This window comes from Aotus nancymaae, unplaced genomic scaffold (assembly GCF_030222135.1).
Source record: "Aotus nancymaae isolate 86718 unplaced genomic scaffold, 86718_ANA_hifiasm-v0.15.2.pri h1tg000016l, whole genome shotgun sequence".
NCBI classification, from domain to species: domain Eukaryota; kingdom Metazoa; phylum Chordata; class Mammalia; order Primates; family Aotidae; genus Aotus; species Aotus nancymaae.
This window is the reverse complement of record NW_026988428.1, coordinates 65,803,449-65,826,750: the sequence shown is the minus strand read 5'-3', so window position 1 is coordinate 65,826,750 and position 23,302 is coordinate 65,803,449. Positions and strand designations below refer to the sequence as shown.

Here is a 23,302-nt window from a genome sequence, read left to right as displayed (position 1 = left end):
CAGCGGCTGGTCGGCGGCAGCTCTGCTGGTGCGGGGGCGGCGAGCCCGGGACCGAGCGACCGCGGCCGAGCGCGCCGGCCACCGCCTGCACCGCCCTTCTGCCCGCCCTCCGGACGGCCGCAGCCCTGCGGGTCTCCGCTCCAGACCCACCCCCGCCCCACCCCACGCGCCTCTGCCGCCTCTTCCAGAGACCCAGCTTGCCGAGCGGCCGCCGCTGCCGCTGTCGCCGCCGCCACCGCGCCAGGTTCCGGCCGCGGCCACCCTCCGCCGTCCAGGGCCCCTCCGTCTCGGCCCCGGGACCCCGGCTCCCCGCCAGCCCCGGCCCCGGCCCCGGCACCATGTCGGAGAAAAGCGTGGAGGCAGCGGCCGAGTTGAGCGCCAAGGTACGGGCAGGGGCGGCGGCGGCCCGGACCCCGCGCGGCCCCGGGGCCCGGCGCTGTCCTCCGCCCCAGGCCGCCCCCGACGGCCCCTCGAGGCCCTCGCGCCCGGGTCCTAGCGGACCCCACTGCGCCCTCCCACCGCTCCCCGGCCCGGCGCTGCCTACCCCGCTCCGCGCGGCCGGCGCCAGCGCCCTCTAGCTGCCCTGCGCGCACCGCGCCGCGGCGCCCGGCCTCGCCGCTCCGGTCGCGCCGGCCCCCGCAGCCGTCCCCACCCCTCTCCGGCCCCACCTCGCCCGCCCGCCGGATCCCGTCCGGCTTCCCGTCCGAGCGCCCCGAGTCTCACTTTGCCGCGCCCCCTCCCTGCGCCCCGCTGCCCCATCTCTCCTTGCAGCCTGACCTCACCTTTCCTCGCTAAGCGGTTTGAGATCCTCAAGTGTAAACAGGACTCTCCCTGGAGGCTGCTCCTCCCGGCCCCTCCCCGCGGCCCGACCGTCGCTCGCTTCTCTCCCCGGACGGCGGCCGCCTCTGTTTTCTCATTCCTTCCTCTCCGCTGGCTTTCAGCTTTCTTTTCTCTTCATCGTCCCCTTCCCACATACACACTGAAAGAATCTCGAATTCCTAAAAATTAGAAGCGGGACAGGAATAGCCTTCGAAAAAGCCGAGGCTGGGCATTGCATGGCGTTGCGTCTAGCTGTCCTCGCCCTCATCAGCTCCCTTCCCTGGCCCCATCCGTTCGCCCTTGCCTCTCTTCCAGCCTTCCTCTAATTTCCCCAGGGAACATGCAGAGTGTCGCTTTGGGAAATTAACTCGGCCGGGGTTTGGGGGCTGGGAGCCCTATCTTGTGTGTGTGTATGGGGGTGGGAGGTTGCCGAAGAGCCCTCACACAGGTCTCCCTGAGGCCCGCGAACTGAAACGGGGGAAGCCAGTGGGATTAACGGCTGTGAGAGAGGGCCTATGTGTGCTATCTGCCAAGGTGCGCCCGTGTGGCCTTCCGGCGGGCTGTGCGATGGCATGTGACTTCACTGAGTAGGTGTCTTTGTATGTCTGAAATCCAGCGAGTGTGTGGGACTGCCCGTGTCAGTTACATGTGTGCATGTGGAGACGTAGATGTTCTGGAGCCATGTTGTCGCTTTGTGAGTGCTGAGTGGTTCTGCTGTGCTCCCGTGCTGTCTCAAGAGTGTGTACCAGAATGGCCCAAGGCTGGGCCATGTGTCTCCCATCGCGTGGGTGCTCCTCTCTATCTGTGTCTGTGCATCGCTGTCGGCCAGTGTCGGTGTGTGTGCCTGTGTTGAGTAAATGAGGCCAGAGGGCCCCTTAGCATAAGACCTGGGGCCCAGGTCACATATTCTTCTGGAAAAGGGATCATGGAAGGACAGTGACCAGAAGGACAGAACAGGGGAGGAGAGGGCCCGGCCCCTTGAACTTTGGTCTCTGGTATTCTCCCTCCCTCCCTCCATCAGCCCAGATGGGAAAGTCAGGCCAGGGCCATACAGACTTGGTGCTGGGGCCCCGAGAAAAGTTGACCAGCTCCTTGCTCTCCTGGCCCAAGATGTAGGGAAAAGCCCACGAGGTGGTGGAAATGCCATACTGACCTTGTGGCACAGAAATGAAGACCTCATGGCGGGGTGGAAGGGCAGCCTCGCTAGAGTGAGGGTGAAGTGTTCTGAGCTACCCTTAAAGGGAAAAGGGAATTGGGTGCCCCCCAGGCCATCCGTTCTGCACCAAGCCCCTCTCCTATCCCCGCTCCTGTTCCAGAAAGGACCCCCTCTCCCAGGGTGATCCACTCACACAGGAGACTTCCATTCACATGGAATCAGATACACAGCATGGCACACCAACACCAGATCAGATCACACAAGGACACCTACCGTGTTACACTGTGCCTGCCAAGAAGTGGGTGGGGAGAGGACTGGAAATTGGGAGGCCAGTGTAGTGTCCAGAAGGGACTCACATGGGCATCTCCCGCTGCCATATCAGAACAGGACATCAACCTATGCCTGCTAGGATCTTGGGGTGAAGGAGGGGGCCAGCTGGTGGGAGGGTCTACGAGACAGGCCCCTCCCTCTTCTCCATTCCTGTCCCACCCCAGTCACAGACCTTGTTTGTTGCTCTGTCCTTGGCTCCCACGCCTGCTACTCTTCCCTTCCTTGTTTTCTCTCCTTCTTCACCTACATTTCCACTGGAAATGGCTACCTCCACCCTTCCACTACACCCATGTGTACACCATGGGAGGCAGGGAGGAGGGAACTACTTGTACTGTTTTGGGGTGGGGAGGGCAGAAAGTGGGAGGGGTGCTGGGAATGTGCTAAGGTGCTCTCCATCTCCAGTAGTGTTTGGCCAAGTAGGGGCCTGAGGATTAGGGAGACAGAGACCGAGAGAAACAAAGACCTTAGAAGCTGAAGGGGAAGCTGGGAGGGATGCCCTGGAGAGAGAGTCCTCAGGAAAAGGCCCCAGAGGTAGACAAAAGGCAGAGCTGGGCCGGCAGTGGGGGGGCAGGCAAAGGAGGCGGACGCGGGAGGGGGTGGGGCACTGAGGCTGGAAGCAGATGGAGAGGATTTGCTTTGCTGAGCTGAACTCTTCAGCCAGTGAGGTTTGGGAGAACTTGATGGGGGTGGGGATCATTACCCTGGTTGCCTGCTTCCCCTTCATCCCTTTCCCAGCCCACCTTGGGTCTTCGGGAAGGAGGTGTTTGGTCTCAACCTCTTGGTGGCCCTAATGTAAGGACCCTGAGGCCCCTGTCTGTCTCTAAGCTGTGTCCACCTTCCTTTCACACACCTCTAAGCTCACTGCAGAGGGAGAACTGGGGCTGCAGGGACTTAGGGGCTGCAAGCCATTTGTGGTGAGAAAGGTGACCTCTTTCTCCCTTTCAGGACCTGAAGGAGAAGAAGGAGAAGGTGGAGGAGAAGGCAAGCCGGAAAGAGCGAAAGAAAGAAGTGGTGGAGGTGTGGAGGGTTGGGGGGGAGCACACCTGCCCCACCATCTTCCCTCCCAATCATCTCATCCTTCTTCCACTTTCCTTCTGAGGCTGCTGGGTCCTGCCCTTCACCCCAGCCCTCCCATCTTTGCTGCCCCACCCTGAGGCCCCTCCCAAGTCCTTTTAACACCCAGTGCCCCGTCCCATTGGTGGTGATGGTGGGCGAGGCATGAAGCCAGCCTGAGGTTGCTCCCTCTCCTGGTCCCCACAGGAGGAGGAGAACGGGGCTGAGGAGGAAGAAGAAGAAACTGCTGAGGATGGAGAGGAGGAAGATGAAGGGGAAGAAGAAGGTGGGGAGGGGCAGGGGAGGCCAGGCTGGCAAAGTCCAGGCTCAAAGGAGCAGAGTCAGGGTGGGTTTGAAGACCTGAGGCAGGGCTGAGGGCGACCACAGGGGGTCTCATCCAGAGCTTCCTGCCCTTCCCCAATGACCCATTTCTGGCTCCTCAGATGAGGAAGAAGAAGAAGAGGATGACGAAGGGCCCACGCTGAAGAGAGCTGCCGAAGAGGAGGTTTGGGCTGGGTTGCCGGGCCTGAGGGGCTGTCAGGGATGCAGCCGGGCCGGGCGCCCTTTGGCTTTGGACCCAGGTCCCTGTGCGGCAGGGGTGGGGGCTGGAACAGGACCGGGACAGGGGGAGGTCTCCCCTCCCATTTTACAGCTCCCCATTCTCTCCCTCTCCACAGGATGAAGCTGATCCCAAGCGGCAGAAGACAGAAAATGGGGCATCGGCGTGAGCCCCTGCCAACAGGCTGGGGGTGGGAGGCCTCTTTGGGCCTGGAGGTGGGGGTGGGGGCAGACAAGTGCAGCTCCTCTTCACCTGGCTCCCTGCTTTGGGCCCTGCACCAGAGCTGCCACCCTCTTCTTTCTCCCCAGCCTTCTCATTTCCACCTCCCAGACACTGCCCCCTCCACCCTCACTCTACCATTGTTCCACCTCCTGACCTGCTCCATCTGAGCTCCCCAGCTGGCCCCCAATTGCTCCTCTCTTTGCTCTTTCTCCCTCCCCTCCCAGCCCTGTCCTTCCTCTGGTAGCCTCTCCCACCTAACCTCTGCATCCCCCAGCCTCATGGCCTGCCCCATCCCTATCCTGCCTGACCCCTGGATCTCCCTCAGATCCCCTCTTCTCAGACAGCGCCAGGCCTGGGTGGGGCCAGGGTTGGGGCCGAGCCCCACAGCTGCCCCCCTCCCCTCCCTTTTTTGTATAATTTAATAAAGAAATGGTCGCGCTTCTGTTTTTAACCTGTCTCCTGCTTTCCCGGGGATCCATTCAGTGCAATGGAAGGGCAGAGAGGGAGGAGGGTGGCTGACCTCACATTGTGCCAGGACACTTCCCTTTGATACAAAAGCAGCAGCACACTCCCACCACTCACGACTCAAGAAGACAAGATCAGCCCTTGAGGGGTGGCCTGGAGCCCAGCTCGTCTGAGAGCTGACTTATGTCCTGTTTTGGATTCTCAGGGATGCTCCTCCCCAGCAATACACACTTCCCTGCTAACCCACACAAGACCTAGACAGTGCTGAGCCCAGTGGAAAGCTACCAGCTCTATTGTGCTGAACCAGGCACAGAGAAACAGCCCAGAAACAGGAAGTCCTGCCCCTGAGCTGGGAGAGGGCTGGTAGTCCTGGGTCTCAGCCTCCTAGGATCTGGAGTGAGCTGCCAGGCATCAAAGATGCCCTCTGACTGGCACGGAAGCGAGCTCCTTCCAGTGAAGCAGGGAAATTCTGGACTTCCTGTCATTCCCAGGTCGGCTGTAAGTTTCTTCACCTGCCCTCCAAGTCTCCCTGGGCTGGGCTAGGGAGCAGGAGTTTGACTCTTGTCAATCTCAGGCCTTCCCTAATCCCACTGCCTCTGTTTCCCCTGAGTTTGATCTTGGAGATTTCTAAGATTTCTGCATTTTTCCATCTCCACATGACCCTTGTCCTCTCAGTTTGGAACCTCTGGATTGGGAGATGCTTCTGAGTGCATGGGGGTCTGAGCTGGAGTGGGGAGGGATGTTGACTCATCAAAAGCATCATTCCTCCCAGGAGACACCCATAACCCATCCAAGGTCAGGACTACACATCCTCATACATACACCTACACTCACAGCTTTTATTTTCACACTCCCTAACTTTGGTAAATTGTTCAATCTCTTTAAGTCTCAGTTTCCTCATCTGTACAATGGGGGAAAATATTACATTTCTTGAATGACTGTAAGTAAAGTGTCCAATATAGTGCTTAACACATAATGAAGGCTCAATACAACGTAGTTATTCTCCACACCCCACAAAGCTGGCATGCCCAGCCTCAGACCTACCATCTTTTAGGGTGCAGTAAAGCTTCCTGTCCACCGTGTTCCCAGGAGCCACTGTACTGATGGTGGGAAGGCAGATCTAAAGGGTCCTGAAGTTCTGGGAGGTTAAGGGAAAGAGGGAGATGAAGCACCAAGGAAAGAGCTTGCCAAGAAGGAAGTGTGACTATTGGGGCTGAGGAGGCAGCTTAGAGATGGGCAAGGGGGCAGTTCCAGGGAGAAACAGTGCTTGGAGGCAGACAGTCCTTGGGAGAGGGAGCAGTCTGGAAGGTAGGGCAGGGGCGACGAGGGGGAGGTGGGGAGACCCAGGACTGAGGAAGTAAACAAGGGGAGTGCCACCACAGAAGTGGAGGGTAATGCTGCTGGGAATCAACCCCCTCAGACTTTCCACTGCGAAGTGAAACCGTGAGCCTTGGGGTGCGGGGGGCGGGCCAGGAGGAGGGGAAGTGGGGAAGGTGGAGGGAAGGCTGGGGACAGGGGTGAAGGCCAGGGGACCAGCAGAACGGCATCCCAGCCGTGACAGCCACCTTGCTCTGTCTGCTCTCTGCCAGAGCCCTGCCCTGTTCCCTGGGACCCCCACTTCCCCTCAGGCGGCCTGATCTGCCCAGCTTTCCCTGGCTTCTGGCCTCTGGTCAACCTCTCTCCAAGGCCCCCTCCTGGTCTTCCATTAGATCGCCTTCCTCCACCTCTCTCTCTGCAGAACTTCTCCTTTGCCCACGCCCCCGACACCCCCTTCCTTTTCGGACCTCCGTTTGGAGGGCTCAGCGCTGCCCAGGCCATAGGAGAGATGTGGGAGGCTCAGTTCCTGGGCTTGCTGTTTCTGCAGCCACTGTGGGTGGCTCCAGGTAAAGTAGAAAGCGGGGATGGCGGGAGGGTTGACCTCCAGCCCCACAGGAGGGGACCAGAGGGGATCTCTGTGGCCACAAAGTTCCTATGGTCCTTAGCTCTGTGGTGGATTCTTTTCTTGGGCAGTCCTACCACCCCCAAAGCCTCTCTTGGCAGAGAAGAGAGGGAAACCCAAGCCCTTCCTGCACCCTGTTTCGCCCCCGGGAAACACTCAGGCTCCTTCTCTTCCCCTGCCTCTCGGCTCACGCCCCCTCCCCTTGGCCTCTCTTTTGCTCACCTAGTGAAGCCTCCTCAGCCAGGGGCTGAGGTCTCGGAGGTGTGGGCCCAGGAGGGGGCTCCTGCCCAGCTCCCCTGCAGCCCCACAATCCCCCTCCAGGATCTCAGCCTTCTTCGAAGAGGAGGGGTCACTTGGCAGCATCAACCAGACAGGTATGCACCCCAAACTTGGGCAATGGGACCCCTGAATCCAGCGCTCACAACCCCACACCCATGCCGGTTCTCTTTCCCCTGCCCTGAGGTGTCGCTCCCTTTGAAGCCAGGGACCCACTCTCCCTGCCCTCGCCAGCACCGTTCCTGCCCTTGTCCTGCAATCAGCGCCCCTCACGCCCGCATTCCTTCTCTCCAGAAGGGGATGGTGCCAGTCCCACAGAGGGGTCGGGGGTGAGGGGACGGTTGGTGGTCAAGAGAACTCTTGGGGCGGGTTTCCTCACCCTCGTCCCGTGGCTGCCTGCATCCTCCGGGACTTCCAACCCCTGGAGCTTCTCAACTCCATTCTCTTTCCTGCCCAGTGGCCCGCCCGCTCCCGTCCCCGGCCATCCCCCGGCCCCCGGCCCTCGCCCGGCGGCGCCCTCCTCTTGGAGGCCCGGGCCCCGCCGCTACACGGTGCTGAGCGTGGCTCCCGGAGGCCTGCGCAGCGGGAGGCTGCCCCTGCAGCCCCGGGTCCAGCTGGAGGAGCGCGGCCGGCAGCGCGGGGACTTCTCGCTGTGGCTGCGCCCAGCCCGGCGCGCTGACGCCGGCGAGTACCGCGCCGCGGTGCACCTCAGGGACCGCACCCTCTCCTGCCGCCTCCGTCTGCGCGTGGGCCAGGCCTCGAGTAGGTGGGGCGGGATACCGGCTGTGAAGGGGGCCCCCATTCCCCGCCGCCCGGGAGGCAGGAAGGGCTGGGGCAGGGGCTGTGCGCCCTAAGCCATGAACGAGAGCTTTCAGAAGAGTAGAGGAAGAGGGTGGGGGAGGCCTGCTGGAGTGGAAGGCGCCCCCCAAGCACGTGTATGGGGGGCCCTGTGGAGAGATTGTGTCACCCCCTGAGCTCACCTTCTCCCACCCACGCGGGAGTGCCCTGAGGGAGGAAGAGGGGGAGAGCGTGTGTCTAGAGTGATTCATTTTAGACATCTGTAGCTCAGAGGGTGGGCTTCGAGGGGATCCAGGCCAGGAGAACCGGAAGGGTGGCCTATGCCAAGTAAACTCCAGGCAGGGGAGAGGGGGACAGGGGGACAGGGGGACAGGGGAAAGATCCAGTTTATGCACCTCCAGGTGCTGGGAGCTGAGCTGGGGAGAGGGTTATAGGGAAAAGAAGACAAGTCTAAAGCCAGATCCCTTTTTCTCGGAGCTTCTAGGTTGGCAGTCCTGCTGCGTGGGGAACTTGTTTACGGTGTGCTGATGGAGTGTTCTTTATCCTTGCACAGTGACTGCCAGCCCCGCAGGGTCTCTCAGGACCTCCGACTGGGTCATTTTGAATTGTTCCTTCAGCCGCCCTGACCGCCCAGCCTCTGTGCAATGGTTCCGGGGCGGGGGCCAGGGCCGAGTCCCTGTGCAGGAGTCCCCCCATCACCACTTAGCCGAAAGCTTCCTCTTCCTGCCCCAAGTCAGCCCCATGGATTCTGGGCCCTGGGGCTGCACCCTCACCTACAGAGATGGCTTCAATGTCTCCATCATGTACAACCTCACTGTTCTGGGTAACTACCCCACTCTGCTTCACACTTGACCACAACCCCTTCCTGCCCTCCTTGTCACCTCCCCTGACTTATGGGTCCCTAAACCAGGTTCTTGGCAGTGGCCCACGTCATTGCTGTGGGCCTCACGTTCAACCCCTTTATAGTGCGTGGCAACCTTGCAGCTGCCGTCACCCCTTGTGGCTTCCCCCTTGGCCTTCCAGCGTCATTGCCAGCCTTCTCACTCCTTCTGGCTAAGCCCACTTGCTGGGTTTCTGACCATCCTCGGGTCATCGCCTTATGCTGCCCCTTAGCACTCTTATGAGCCAGACTATCTCCCGTACTCTTCTGCCTCCCTTCCTTGCAGCCCCAGCACTCCCTCCCCATTGCAGCCCCCAGCTTTAACTTTGGGTTTTCTTTTCTCTTCAGGTCTGGAGCCCCCAACTCCCTTGACAGTGTATGCTGGAGCAGGTTCCAGGGTGGAGCTGCCCTGCCGCCTGCCTCCTGGTGTGGGGACCCAGTCTTTCCTCACTGCCAAGTGGGCTCCTCCTGGAGGAGGCCCTGACCTCCTGGTGGCTGGAGACGATGGCAACTTTACCCTTCAACTAGAGGATGTGAGCCAGGCCCAGGCTGGGACCTACACCTGCCACATCTGTCTGCAGGGACAGCATCTCAGTGCCACTGTCACACTGGCAGTCATCACAGGTCAGCCTCAGGTGGGACAGGAGTAGCTCCCCTCCCAGGGGAGAAAGGAGAGAGAGGAAGGGCTGGCTGGGGAAAGACTGGGCAAATCCACTCCATGAAGCCAGGCCACTGGGCACAAGTTCCAGAGCCTACCCATCTCGGCCCCCACTTTTCTCACCCCCATAATAAAAGAACCGAAACTGAAAATCTCCTCTTGAGTCAGAAGATAAAGTTCTACCATTCTCTACGGGACTCCCCTGCTCTGAATTGGCGGGAGGGTCTGGAAGTTAGAAGGAAAGGTGACAAAAAAATTTCAAATGATTCAGAAGAGGTAGAATATATTTCTAGAATCCTTGTCTACTTTGCAGCCAGGGCTTGGGTTAAAGTTGCAGGAAGTGGCTTGGATTTGGGAGGAGCTAATAAATCTGTCCCTTGGTCAGCAAATATTTACTGAGCAAGGGTTTTCCAAGACAGTACAAAACAAATAAAGAAAAAAGAATACTCAGAAAGTATGTGTTCACTGGTTGATAACTATCAGCCATGACAGGTTAGCCTCGTCTGCAGCACTCAGCTTCGGCCACTAAGTAGTAGCACCCCACAGTAGGTGCTTAATTATATGTAGAGGTTGAAAGAATACGTGAACATGCTAATAAATAATACATCTCCTGAAGGCCAGTTCTGAGTTTTCACTTGCTTTCTGGATACCTCTACCTAGATACTATACCACCTCTCAGCTGCCTCACCCTGAACCCCATCTTTTTCTCCCACTAATCCCCTTGCTGACTCAGCCTGTCATTAATCCCCTGGTATCCACCCACTTCGAAACCTGGCCTACTCCTCCTCACATCCCATCAGTCACCAAAATCCACCAGTTCTTTCTGTCCAATGTCTTCTTGAAGGTCAACTGTTCTATGTAGACAGCTCAATGAGAGAGATACTGTTACCCCTGAAGACTTTCTCAAAGTCACACAGCTGGGAAGTGCCAGACTCAGGGTCTAAACTCAGGTGTCTGCATCACCAAATCATTCCCCAGGATGCTACTCAGATGCCCTTCACCCTTTGTCTCCTCCCACCCACCCACCTCTCACTTTACAACTTGAGAATGTAAAGAATGCTCTGTCTGTAGATGAATGGGTCAGTTCTCTGTTCTTTACACATTCAGAAAGGGGATGGTGTCCATTCAGGGGGCACCACAGAGCAGGAGACACTGATGGGAGCCATGTCATGGAAGTTGCAAAATTGTGAAGTAGATGGGGGGTCAACTCCTCTGACTGATTCTGAGGGTTCTGAGCATTTGAGTAGAAAGCAATGTAAAAGAATATGTAATAGTATTTCTTCTGTGGTGGTCTGCCGGGAACAGTTTGAGTGTGAAGGCAGTAGGGAGCCTGGAAATGATTTGAGCAGGGGAGGGAGCTGACTAGAGCAGAGCATTGTCTGGTTAAGATAAATGTGGACGGCAGGGCGTGGTGGCTCATGCCTGTAATCCCAGCACTTTGAGAGGCTGAGGCAGGAGGACCACTTGAGTCCAGGAGTTCTAGACTAGCTTGGGCAACATGGTGAAACCCCATCTCTATACAATTTAATAAAAAATTAAATAGAAAGAAAAAGATGAACGTGGCCATGACCCCTGATGCCATCTGCCGACCTCACCTGGTCAGAACCCAAGTGAACGCAGGGTGATTGAGACTTGGGGTTGAACCTGTGGTATCACAAAAGGGGGCCAAAACCCCAAAAGATCTCTTCCTTCTCTTTTCAGTGACTCCCAAATCCTTTGGGTCACCTGGCTCCCTGGGGAAGCTGCTTTGTGAGGTGACTCCAGCATCTGGACAAGAACGCTTTGTGTGGAGCCCCCTGGACACGCCATCCCAGAGGAGTTTCCCAGGACCCTGGCTGGAGGCACAGGACGCCCAGCTCCTTTCCCAGCCCTGGCAATGCCAGCTGTACCAGGGGGAGAGGCTTCTTGGAGCAGCAGTATACTTCACAGAGCTGTCTAGCCCAGGTCTGAGGCCCCAAAATGCCAGGACCCCAACGCCACAGCAATGACATTTATCCCCTTCCAGAAGAGCCCCTGTCACCCCCATCCCAGCGCCCTTCTTTCCTGTCAGAGACCTGACCTCTGGCTCTTGCCCAGGGTTGACCCGTTTCTGCCACTAATTAGCTAAGCTAAATAACCCTGGGACAAGTCACTTAAACTCTCTGGATCTCATTGCATCTGTAAAGTCAGAGTGAGTGACAAAATATCCTTTCCAGCCCTGAACCTATGCCTTATCCTGTACTTTCTCCATAGGTGCCCAACGCTCCGGGAGAGCCCCAGGCGCCCTCCACGCAGGCCACCTCCCGCTGCTTCTCATCCTTGGTATCCTCTCTCTGCTCCTTTTGGTGACTGGAGCCTTTGGCTTTCACCATTGGAGAAGACAGGTGAGCCAGGGATGTGCCACCTCCCCCGCCCCCCCGCCCCAGCAGCTCCTGCTCTTCCATTCTCTCAGTGCTTATGGCACCCCTTCCTCAGGAAGGCAACCAAAGGGGACCCTGAACTTGCCCTCAGGGCCCCCCTTCTTCATAAGCCTCTCACTCCAGGGACGCTTTGTGCCTGGGGAGGCTGAAAGGGGGGTTGAGAGATGGGGAGGGCAGGGGGGCTGAGAAAAAATAGATGGATTCGGTGTCCTTCCTAATCCTTTTCTCTTCATCCTTCTCCTTCCACCCTCCATCTCTCTCTCTATGTCTTCTCACAGTGGCGACCTAGAAGATTTTCTGCCTTAGAGCAAGGGATTCACCCTCCGCAGACCCAGAGCAAGATAGAGGAGCTGGAGCAAGAACCGGAGCCGGAGCCGGAACCGGAACCGGAGCCGGAGCCGGAGCGGGAGCCGGAGCCGGAGCCGGAGCCGGAGCCGGAGCAGTTCTGACCTGGAGCTGAAGCAGCCAGCAGATCTCAGCAGCTCAATCCAAATAAACTCCCTGTTAGCAGCACGCCTGAGTCTGGCCCTTTCTTGTCCAAGTGAAGGTTCCCGTCTCTCCCCAGCCTCTGGGGGCTCCCTTCTCCCACCCTAGCCTCCTAACCTACTTTCCCAAGCCAGTCTCCCTCACCTTCCCCTTTTCTGTTTCTGGCTGCTTTCTTGGTCTCTCTCTTGCGCGCGCTCTCTTTCCCTCTCCCTCTCTCTCTCTCTCTCTCTCTCTCCCCCTCTCTCCTGGGTAATTATTTTCCTGAAGCTCCCTCCAAAAAGCCCTTGCCCCTTGCCTCCGCAGCCCTCTCCGCCGTCCTTCCACCCACCTTCCACCCACCGTGCGCTGGCTGCCCTGGTTTCCTTGATATTTTTGTCCTTTGGGTCCACCCCACCCCACACTCAGCTGCACTTCAGCACTCGTCCTTGGCCCTCCGGCTGCTGCAGATGCGCACATATGCTGACGCGCACGTGCACACACTCATGCACACACACGCGCGCGCGCACGCGCGCGCAGAGGACTGCCTTGTCAAGTCTTCCAGGAGATCCGGTCTGGAAACCTCCCTGGGCAGCCGGCTGGGGCTCCTACCTCTGCCCCGCCCTCCGCGTTCCTCAGCCCTTGGCAGCTTTTCTGGTCCCAGGCATGAGAACACACTGCCACCCAGTGGTCACTGCTTGTCACACCCAACGGAGGTCACTGGGGCGGCTGCGGCAGGCCTGAGGAGTGGAACAGTGCAGTGGACCAGGCGGGGCACAGATTGCTGCGTATGCAGGCACTGCCTTTGTAGTGTGCACGCTCTATGTGCAGCATATGAGTGTGCGCCCAGTGACTGTCACATGTCCTATGCACCCTTCAGGAGAGGGACTGAACAATGCATGTCTCAGGAGACACAGCCCTGGCTGGCCCTGGCCAGGGTGTAATCCATGCCTGACAAAGGAGAAGGCGGTGAACAAAGGCCTGTGCGTGAAGCAAAACAGCCAGCAAGGCGGCTGCAGCGGTGGGAGTCAGGAGCCCCGGCTTCTCATTCCAGCTTTGCTGCTGTGACTGTGCTCAATCTCCCTGAGCCTCAGTTTCTTCACCTATTAAATGGGACAATGATCATCACCCACCAAAAGGGTTGTTGTGAATGCTGGATAATAAAGGGCTTTGGAAACTGTGACGTGCTCTGCATGTGTGGTGTACTTGTCTGATTACCCATTAGTGAAGGAGAAAGCAGACTTGCTCTGGTCATGCTACGAATGATGTTGAAGACCCCAAGTCTGCCTGCGCCCCTCTCTGTCTGTCTCTCTTGGAACATTCACCTGGGCCATGTCAATGGTCCTCTCAGCAGAGTACACACGGCCTCAGCACATGGCACCCTCGAGTCTGGCATGAGACAGAGACCTCGGCCTCCAATGGATGTGTGGTCCTGGACTTTGGCCACTGACAGCTCTGTCAGGGGACTTTAACCCCATTCAGAAGAAGAAAATATTGAAAGTGAGTGGGTGAGTGGGAGCGAGCCTGCTGGAGCAGGAGGGGCATGGTGGCATGTGTGGGTGGCGTCCCAGTGGGTCTATGTACCGGGTGCAAAAAGGCAGACCTGAGGACATGTCCCTGCAGAGACACAATAGTCACTCATTGGAGACAGAGGATGGAGAGGGTGATACCTTTGTTTTGCGCAGAGCCTTAGGGAGAGATGGCACCCTCTGAAGCCTGAACAATGAACTATTTACAGCAATCTGAGATTCTGAGCCTCAGAATGGTGGTGACTCTTGCCTTGTCACTGGCAGAGAAACAGTGGCACAGGAAGGAGGAAGCTCTGGCCCTGCCAGAGATGATCACACTGCAAAAGGAAGTCGTGAAGTCCCTTTAGAAACCTCAAGGCCAGGTGTCATGGCTTACGCCTGTAATCCCAGCACTTTGGGACGCCAAGGCAGAAGGATTGCTTGAGCCCAGGAGCTCAAGACCAACCCAGGCAGTGTAGTGAAACCTCATCTCTAAAAAAAAAAAAAAATTAGCTGGGCATACTGGCGCTCCGCCCCAGTGGTCCCGGCTATTTGGGAGGCTGAGGTGCGAGGATCACTTAAGTCCAGAAGGTTGAGGTTGCAGTGAGCCATAATTGTGCCACTACACTCCAGCCTGGGTGAGAGAGGGAGACCCTGTCTCAAAAACAAAAAATAAGAAGTCTCCAAAGCATTGTTCCCACTCTTCACTGCTGCTCGGAGACTCCTAAGCTCTGTCCCAGGACCCTGCTCCCCACAGCCTTAGTGGGAGCCCTGATATTTTAATAGAGCAGGGGTTTCCTGGAAAGTTCTGTGGGTGGCATTTTTCCTTTCTACTAGCTAACATCCTATGCCCTTTGGGCTTATGAAAGTAGTCATCAGAGATTCATTGAGGCCTATGTGGGGACTTCCCCATACTCTTTCATAAAGGGGACAGGGAGGGGACAGAGGCAGAATGAAGGGTCTCCTTTTTCCTTTACCCTCTAGAGAAGAGCAAAGGGCGGAGGAAGACGGGGCTTGTGGGCTGCGTTCCGTGAGTGCTTCTCTGTGGGGTCTCTCCTAAGGGTGACATTCCTGCTCCCACTCCTCCTCCTGCAGCCCCCCACTCTCAGTCTGGCAGGATAACCTCCAGCCTTTTTCCTGTCCTCCAAGGGCCCCTAAGGAGCTTGATTGATTAATCTGGCATCTCCAAGTTGATCTGTAAACCAGTGTTCCAGGCTGGGGTCCTGGAGGGGAAGGAGCATCAGGAGGCAGGAGCTTAGGGAGCTTCAGTGGGTGGGTGGGTGAGAATCATCTCAGCTCCTTATTAAGAAGGGAGGGAAGTGGGTGACTTATCTATTAGTGTATAACAAACAAATCACCCCAAAACTTGGTAATTTAAAATAATAAGCTGGGTATGGTGGCTCACACCTGTAATCCCAACACTTTGGGAGACTGAGGCAGGAGGATTGCTTGAGGCCAGGAGTTTGAGACCAGCCTGGGTAACTTAGTGAGATCACATCTCTACAATTTTTTTTTTTTTTGAGACTGAGTCTTACTCTGTCACCCAGGCTAGACTGCAGTGGCTCGATCTCGGCTCATTGCAACCGCCACCTCCCAGGTTCAAGAGATTCTCCTGCCTCAGCCTCCCGAGTGGTCCCCAGTGACTCCTGTCTCCCTCAGTTCACACCCTTGCATTTCGCCCTCCTGCTTGAACCAGGGTGGTCTGTGTGACTAACAGAATAGGGCAGAAATGATGACACGTTGCTTTCAAGATCAAATCTAATCTTGAAATAAAGACGTGGTAGCTTTTGCTTCGTCCACGCTGTCCTTCTGGGACAAGCAGTTCCTGAGTCGTGTTGTGAGAGGCCCCATAAAGACGCCCACGCCTGCCACCACGCCCAGCTAACTTTCGAATTTTTTTATTTTAATTCATTAATTAATTATTTTTGAGACAGAGTTTTGCTTTTGTTGCCCAGGCTGGAGTGCAGTGGCGTGATCTTGGCTCACCGAAACCTCTGCCTCACAGGTTCAAGCAATTCTCCTTTCTTAGCCTCCCAACTACAGGCGTGTGCCACCATGCCTGGCTAATTTTGTATTTTTAGTATAGTCGGGGTTTCGCCATGTTGGCCAGGCTGGTCTTGAACTCCTGACCTCAGGTGATCTACCCGCCTCAGTCTCCCAAAGTGCTGGAACTACAGGCCCAAGCTACTGTGCCTGGCCTACATTTTTTTTTACGTTTTGAATTTAAAAATGAGCTGGGCACGGTGGCGTGCACCTGTGGTCCTAGTTATTCAGGAGGCTGAGGGAGGAGAGTCACTGGAGCCCAGAATTTCCAGGCTGTAGTGAGCCATGATTGTGCCATTGCACTCCAGCCTGGGTGAAAGAGTGAGACCCTGTCTCTAAAAAGAATAATAATGATAATAATAAACATTATCTCGTACAATGAGGAATCCAGGAGCAATCTTGCTGAGTAGTTCTGGCACAGGGTCACTCATGAGGTTGCTGCTGAGGCGCGGGCCAGGCCTGCAGCCATCTGAAGGCTGGGCTGGGGCTGGAGGATCTGCCTCTAAGGTAGCTCACTCCGGTGACTGTCAGCCAGAGGCCTGAGCTCCTCCCTGCGTGGGCATCTTTATGGGGGCTCTCACACCACCACACAGCATCTGGCTTCCCCAGAGGGACAGTGTGGACAAGACAAAAGCTACCACATCTTTATTTCAAGATTAGATTTGAAGGGCCAGGCACGGTGGCTCACACCTGTAATCCCAGCACTTTGGGAGGCTGAGGCGGGTGGATCACGAGGTCAAGAGATCGAGACCATCCTGGTCAACGAGGTGAAACCCCATCTCTACTAAAAAATACAAAAATTAGCTGGGCACGGTGGCGCGTGCCTGTAATCCCAGCTACTCGGGAGGCTGAGGCAGGAGAATTGCCTGAACCCAGGAGGCGGAGGTTGCGGTGAGCCAAGATCACGCCATTGCACTCCAGCCTGGGTAACAAGAGCGAAACTCCGTCTCAAAAAAAAAAAAAAGATTAGATTTGATCTTGAAAGCAACATATCATTTCTGCCCCATTCTGTTAGTCACACAGACCACCCTAGTGCAAGCAGGAGGGTACAATCCAAGGGTGTGAACTGAGGGAGACAGGAGTCACTGGGGGCCATTGGCAGACTGGCCATCAGAGTAAGGAGCAGTGCCTGAAAGAGAGATAGGCCAAGAGAGGGGAAGGGGCATCTCTGAGCAACTCCATCCCCAGCCCTCTTCTCTTGTCCACTCTCTAGAAGTTCTAGAAGCCAAGTGAGGTCCAGGGCCTTGGCAAGTCAACTGTGTGAGGCAGGATGCCATACTGCACACATTCAGCCCTGGAGTCGGGTTTGCCAGTGACTCCCCTACCCCTGACCTGATCTTCTCAGTCCCAGAGCACAGAGGAGGAGCCTCTGCAGGCCCAGAAATTTCCCTGCCCACCTCCCCTATCAAGTAGAGATGTTAGGGTTCAGACCTGAGCCCCTGCTGCTATCTTTTCTTCAAAGGAGGAGTGCAAGGATCTAAGGGTTCCCCGCACAGGCCCACCCCAAGGTGGAGTTCTTCCTTTGAAGGGAACGGGTTTGGGGTAGGGGTAGGGTTGGTTCCATGTGCTCCACTCTGTGGCTGACAGTTTCTCCAAGGGGGCTGCAGGTGTCAGCTGTCTGAGCCCAGGCTGAGCTCTGAAATGTACCTACTCAAACTTCCCGTGGGGTGGGGGAGGCCCAGGAACCACCTTCTGAGAGTGGCAAAAAGTGGTCGTGGAGCCAGGGGAAATGTGGATGGGGTAGAGATGGCGTGGAAGCTCCCAGACTTTGCTTCCAGAGAACAGCCCCAAAGACCCCTCCCCTGCTCCCTGTCCTCAAACCCTGCCCCCAGCCCCCTTTGCAGAGGGTGTCAGTGCTGCCAAAGATACTTCTGGTAAGGAGGCCACCACAGAGTTGCACCTGGGGCTTTCAACTTTCCTACAACCCTGGCTGCCCGAGGCCTCTCAGATCATCTAGTCTCCAGCACTCTGTCTGTAGCCTCTGACACCGGCTTCTCTTCACCGTCACTTCTTCCCTTTCTGCAGCCTAGAGACACAGAAAATATATGCAGCAAAAATAGCCTCTGGAAAACCCCCTGTTCCATGCTTTCAGATATGTGACGGGAGCGGATAGCTTAACTTCAATTTCTTCTTCTGTAAAGTGAGGATAGCCGGGCGTGGAGGCTCACGCCTGTAATTCCAGCACTTTGGGAGGCCAAGGTGGGCTGATCACGAGGTCAGGAGTTCAAGACCAGCCTGGCCAAGATGGTGAAACCCCACCTCTACGAAAAATACAAAACTTGTCTGGGCGTGGTGGTGGGCACCTGTAGTACCAGCTACTCAGGAGGCTGAGGGAGAAGGATTGCCTGAACCCCGGAGGCAGAGGTTGCAGTGAGGCGAGATCATGCCACTGCACTCCAACCTGAGTGACAGAGCCAGACTCCATCTCAAGAAAATAAAAGTGAGGATAGTAACAGTAACAGCTACCAAAAAGGTCTGGCACATGCAAATGAACGTGAAAGTGCTTGGAAAATGGAAACCCACTCTATAGATGTGAGGATCATGGTGCAGCTAAGCCTCAGAAGCTCCAGATGAGGTGATGGGCCTCATAGCCTCCTCCATTGCTATGGGAGAAGACTTCTCTTACCTGTCATCCTGGCCTTTCTTCTTTTTTTATTTTTAATTTTTTTTTTTAGAGGTGGGGTCTCGTTATGTTGCCCAGGCTGATGTGCAGTGGCTATTTACGGGCACAGTCCCACTACTGATTAGCATGGGAATTGCGACCCACTGTGTTTCCATCCTGAGATGGCTCACCCCTCCTCAGGCAAACGGGTGGTTCCCCACTCCCGGGAGGTTGCCATGCTGAAGCTGATCTTAGTGTAGACACCTGATCTGCAGAGTGCACTACAGCCCAGAACTCCTGGACCCGAGACATCCTCTCTCTTGAGCCTTCTGAGAAGCTGAGACTACAGGTGCTCAGCACTGCACCCTGCCTGGACCTTCTTAATGCCGAGGAGAGGCAGTGCAATGAGGGGGACCACCCAGAGACTGGGATCCAAGTGGGTGAATTCAAATCCCAGTTCCACCAGCTATGGTTACTAGCACTCTGACAACTGAAACTCTTCAGCTAGGGGCAGTGTGACTCATGCCTGTAATCCCAGCACTTTGGGAGGCTGAGGTGGGTGGCTTGCTTGAGCCCAGGAGTTTGAGATCAGCCTGGGAAACATAGCAAAACCCCATCTCTAGGGGAAAAAAAAAAGTTGAGCTGGGTGCAGTGGCACATGCCCATAGTCCCAGCTACTTGAGGGGCTAAGGTGGGAGGAGGATAAATTGAATCGTGGAGGTTGAGGCTGCAGTGAGCTGTGACTGTGCCACTGCGCTCCAGCCTGGGTGACAGAATGGGACCCTGTCTAAGAAAACAAAAACAAAATACTCTTCAAGCCTCAGTTTCCTCATCTGTATGGCCTGGACAATAATACCTATGCCTTATCACTCTTGTGAGGATTAAATAAAACATACAACCACATAAAGCACACAGCAAGGCCAAATGTTTACTATAAACTCACACACTCTCTCTTCCTCTTTTCTTTTCCTTTTTGGAAACCCCAGAGAGAAAGCCAGGTTCTCAGGACTGTTGACTTCCAGGCCACAGACTCACAGAGCTGGAAGTTCTCACACTACCCATCTGGTCCAGAATCTGCAAACCAGTGGGCCCAAACCTAGAGCCAGCCCTTGGAATGCTTTGTTTGCTCTACCCAGTGTCACAACAAGATAAAAAATTTGTTGCCAATATTAAATTTAGGAAGTATTACATAAATGTCTGGTTTTCCACCTTGTTCTTCTTTTTTTTTTTTTTTTTAGACGGAGTCTCGCTCTGTCGCCCAGGCTGGAGTGCAATGGTGTGATCTTGGCTCACTGAAACTTCTGCCTCCCATGTTTAAGCGATTCTCCTGCCTCAGCCTCCTGAGTAGCTGGGATTACAGGCACATGCCACCACACCTGGCTAGTTTTTGTATTTTTTAGTAGAGATGGGCTTTCTCCATGTTGGTCAGGCTGGGGTTTTCCACCTTCTCTAGAAATTTTGGCAGAGCTGGCAACTCTGGGCTCACATGCCAGGATAGCCTCTGTGGTCAACTCAGACAGCTATGCAAGGAGTGGCTGCCCTACTAACTGAGGCAGGTACTCTCTCGTTTCCCTCAGTCCCTACCCCTCCCTATTGCTCACCTCCAGCCTGCCTTTCTCATTTGCATTACCTATATAATTTTTGAATGGATGAACAGAGAAGTTTGGACAAGAGCAGGAGAATGGGGCTCCTGTAAGCATTTAAATTTGTGGCCCCACTCTCCTGCTCTTGTCCAAACTTCTCTGTTTATCCATTCAAAAATTATTTGGCCAGGTGCAGTGGCCCACACCTGTAATCCCAGCACTTTGGAAGGCTGAGGCCGGTGAATCACTTGAGATCAGGAGTTTGAGACCAGCCTGGCCACCTTGTCTCTACTAAAAATACAAAAATTAGCTGGGTGTGGCGGCACATGCCTGCAATCCCAGCTACTCGGAAGGCTGCGGCAGGCGAATCGTTTGAACACGGGAGGCGGAGGTTGCAGTGAGCCGAGATCACACCATTGCACTCCAGCCTAGGTGACAGAGCGACTCTGTTTCAAGAAAAAATGGGCCAGGCGCGGTGGCTCACGCCTGTAATCCCAGCACTTTGGGAGGCTGAGGCGGGTGGATCACGAGGTCAAGAGATCGAGACCATCCTGGTCAACATGGTGAAACCCCGTCTCTACTAAAAATACAAAAAATTAGCTGGGCATGGTGGCGCGTGCCTGTAATCCCAGCTACTCAGGAGGCTGAGGCAGGAGAATTGCCTGAACCCAGGAGGCGGAGGTTGTGGTGAGCCGAGATCACGCCATTGCACTCCAGCCTGGGTAACAAGAGCGAAACTCCGTCTAAAAAAAAAAAGAAGAAGAAAAAAGAAAAAAAAAACTTATTAAATAGCCAGGAGTTGCAGGGAGCAAGAATGGGAGTCAGCATTTAATAGTACAGAATTTCAGTTAAGGAAGATGAAAAATTTCCAGATGGTCGCATAACCACGTGAGTGTACTCAATCCCACAGAGCCATACATTTAAAAATGCTTAAAATGCTGTAATCCCAGCACTTTGGGAGGCCGAGGCGGGTGGATCACGAGGTCAAGAGATCGAGACCATCCTGGTCAACATGGTGAAACCCCGTCTCTACTAATACAAAAAATGAGCTGGGCACGGTGGCGCGTGCCTGTAATCCCAGCTACTCAGGAGGCTGAGGCAGGAGAATTGCCTGAACCCAGGAGGCGGAGATTGCGGTGAGCCGAGATCGCGCCATTGCGCTCCAGCCTGGGTAACAAGAGCGAAACTCCGTCTCAAAAAAAAAAAAAAAAAAAAAAAAAAAAAAAAATGCTTAAAATGGCCGGGTGTGGTGGTTCATACTTGTAATCCCAGCACTTTGGGAGGCCAAGGAGGGTGGATGGGATCACTTGAGGTCAGGAGTTAAAGACCAGCCTGGCCAACATGTGAAACCTGGTCTCTACTAAAAATACAAAAATTAGCCAGATGTAGTGGCGGGCGCCTGTAGTCCCAGCTACTTGGGAGGCTGAGGCAGGAGAAATTGCTTGAACCCAGGAGGCGGAGGTTGCAGTGAACTGAGATCACACCATTATACTACAGCCTGGGTGACAGCGTGAGACTCTGTTTCGGAAAAAAAAAAATGCTTAAAATGGAAAATTTTATGTTGTGTGTATTTTACCACAATAAATTTAATATCAATAAAATTTAAGATATTAGGAAAATATTAAACAAGGATTAAGGGTCTCCCAGGGTCAGGGCATCTGTGAGGGTGCTGGGAGCATAGTGCTAAGACAGACAGGGTCACTGCTCTGGCCTATGAGCTAGACGCTAAACAATGAATAACTTCATTGCAACTGGAAAAGCGCCACAAACAGAGAAGCACAGGGGACTGGGAGGTCTTATCACCGGGAAAGCTGATTTCAACTGAGGAACCTGAGTAGCCTTCTGAGACTCTCGGGAGGAAGTCCTGTGCAGGAGGATGGCAGAGCAACAAAATAAAAACAGCCCTGATCCAGGCCCTGGAGGACGGCGTGCTGCTCCCTCGCCTCTGCACCACCCACCTCCACACTTCCCACATGTGAAAAATAACTTCAATCTTGTTGAAGCCTCTATTATTTTGGGTTTTCTTTCGCTTGCAGCAGAACCCAGTGCTTACCGATAGTTCTCCCGGTTGAAAGAATGTTCTCTTGTGATAAGATCTCCCAGCACCCTGTGCTTTTTCCTTTGTAGCACTTGTCGAATTGTAATGAAGTTGTTCATTGTTTGGTGTCTATGTCATAAGCTGGAGTGGTGTCCATATCTGTCTTATTCAACATCACATCCCCAGCACCTAGCAGAGCGCCTTGGGCCAGTACACGCTTAACACTTGTTGACTACACAGATGAGTGAATGGAGAGGTTTGGACTGGAGCAGGGTTCAAAACATCAATGCCTACGAGAGCCTGCCAGGTAATGTAAATGAGAAAAGCAGGCTGGCTGTGAACAACAGGGAAGGTATTTTCTTTCCAGTCTGAAGGAAGAAGGCCTGAGGAGGGTATGTTCCCCCCACTTTGAGGAGCAACCCAGAGGCTGCACCTAACACATCCACCTGTGAGGGAGGCTGGGAAGTTTATTTTAAATCTGGGTAGCTAAGAGCTCAGCTAAAAATTGAGGTTTCTAGTAGTAATAAAAAGGAGAAAATAGACTTTGGGGTTGGCTAAAGCAATCGCTGAGATCTGAAGAATGAATAAAAATTATCTAGATCAGTGGTTCTCAGAGTTAAATGTGGCCTGCAGACCCCTGGGAGTCCCCGAGACCCTTTCAGGGGCTCTTCAAGGTCAAGCTATTTTCATAAAAAAAAAAATACATGCTATTTTCCTTTGTCAGTATGTTGACATTGCAATAATGTTGCAAAAGCAATCTGGATAAAACTGCTGCCTTAGCATAAATGAAGGCAGTGGCACCAAACCATACGATAGTCATTGCATTCTTCACTGCCAGGTATTTCCAGTAAAAAGAGAAGAAAAAAGTTAATGCCAGTTTTACTTAAGAATGCCCTTAATGAGGCCAGGCACAGTGGCTTATGCCTGTAATCCCAGCACTTTGGGAGGCAGAGGTGGGCAGATCAAGAAGTCAGGAGATTGAGAACATCCTGGCCAACACAGTGAAACCCCATCTCTACTAAAAATACAAAAAATTAGTCGGGCGTGGTGCCACATATCTGCAGTCCCAGCTACTTGGGAGGCTGAGGTACGAGACTCACTTGAACCCGGGAGGCAGAGGTTGCAATGAACAGAGATCACACCACTGCACTCCAGCCTGGGCAACAGAGCAAGACTCCATCTCAGGTGAAAAAAAAAATGGGCGGGCTCCGTGGCTCTCATTCAAGACCAGCCTGGCCAACTTGGCGAAATCCCATCTCTACTAAAAATACAAAAAAAAAAAAAAAAAAAAAAATCAGCTAGACATGGTGGTGGGCATCTGTAATCCCAGCTACTCTGGAGGCTGAGGCAGGAGAATCGCTTGAACCCGGGAGGCGGAGGTTGCAGCGAGCCGAGACTGGGCCATTGCACTCCAGCCTGGGCAACAAGAGCGAAACTCCACCTAAAAACAAACAAAAAAATACAAAAATTAGCTGGGTATGATGGCATGCCTGTAGTTCTCAGGTACTTGGG

At 54.7% G+C, this 23,302-nt stretch overlaps 2 protein-coding genes across 2 annotated transcripts; both read left to right on the top strand.

Moving 5' to 3' along the window:
* On the top strand, positions 1-4,590 carry PTMS (parathymosin). Its single transcript, XM_021671300.2, has 5 exons — positions 1-383; positions 3,251-3,322; positions 3,566-3,644; positions 3,802-3,863; positions 4,036-4,590. The coding sequence occupies exons 1-5, from the start codon at positions 339-341 to the stop codon at positions 4,084-4,086; spliced, it is 309 nt and encodes a 102-aa protein (XP_021526975.2). The 5' UTR covers positions 1-338; the 3' UTR covers positions 4,087-4,590.
* Positions 4,591-6,095: 1,505 nt separating this feature from the next.
* On the top strand, positions 6,096-12,067 carry LAG3 (lymphocyte activating 3). The gene is made up of 8 exons (XM_012472852.3): positions 6,096-6,487; positions 6,770-6,917; positions 7,277-7,581; positions 8,171-8,440; positions 8,846-9,121; positions 10,857-11,099; positions 11,388-11,518; positions 11,833-12,067. Exons 1-8 carry the CDS (start codon positions 6,430-6,432, stop codon positions 12,001-12,003), a joined length of 1,602 nt encoding a protein of 533 aa, XP_012328275.2. The 5' UTR covers positions 6,096-6,429; the 3' UTR covers positions 12,004-12,067.
* Positions 12,068-23,302: the final 11,235 nt, after the last annotated feature.

Excerpts from the sequence above, each read along its gene's own strand:
- PTMS (XM_021671300.2), top strand. The coding sequence starts at position 339 with ATGTCGGAGAAAAGCGTGGAGGCAGCGGCCGAGTTGAGCGCCAAG. Across the intron at positions 3,323-3,565 it reads GAAAGAAAGAAGTGGTGGAG|GAGGAGGAGAACGGGGCTGA; the intron begins GTGTGGAGGGTT and ends TGGTCCCCACAG. Across the intron at positions 3,864-4,035 it reads AGAGAGCTGCCGAAGAGGAG|GATGAAGCTGATCCCAAGCG; the intron begins GTTTGGGCTGGG and ends CCCTCTCCACAG.
- LAG3 (XM_012472852.3), top strand. The coding sequence starts at position 6,430 with ATGTGGGAGGCTCAGTTCCTGGGCTTGCTGTTTCTGCAGCCACTGTGG. Across the intron at positions 6,918-7,276 it reads TGGCAGCATCAACCAGACAG|TGGCCCGCCCGCTCCCGTCC; the intron begins GTATGCACCCCA and ends TTTCCTGCCCAG. Across the intron at positions 11,519-11,832 it reads TTCACCATTGGAGAAGACAG|TGGCGACCTAGAAGATTTTC; the intron begins GTGAGCCAGGGA and ends GTCTTCTCACAG.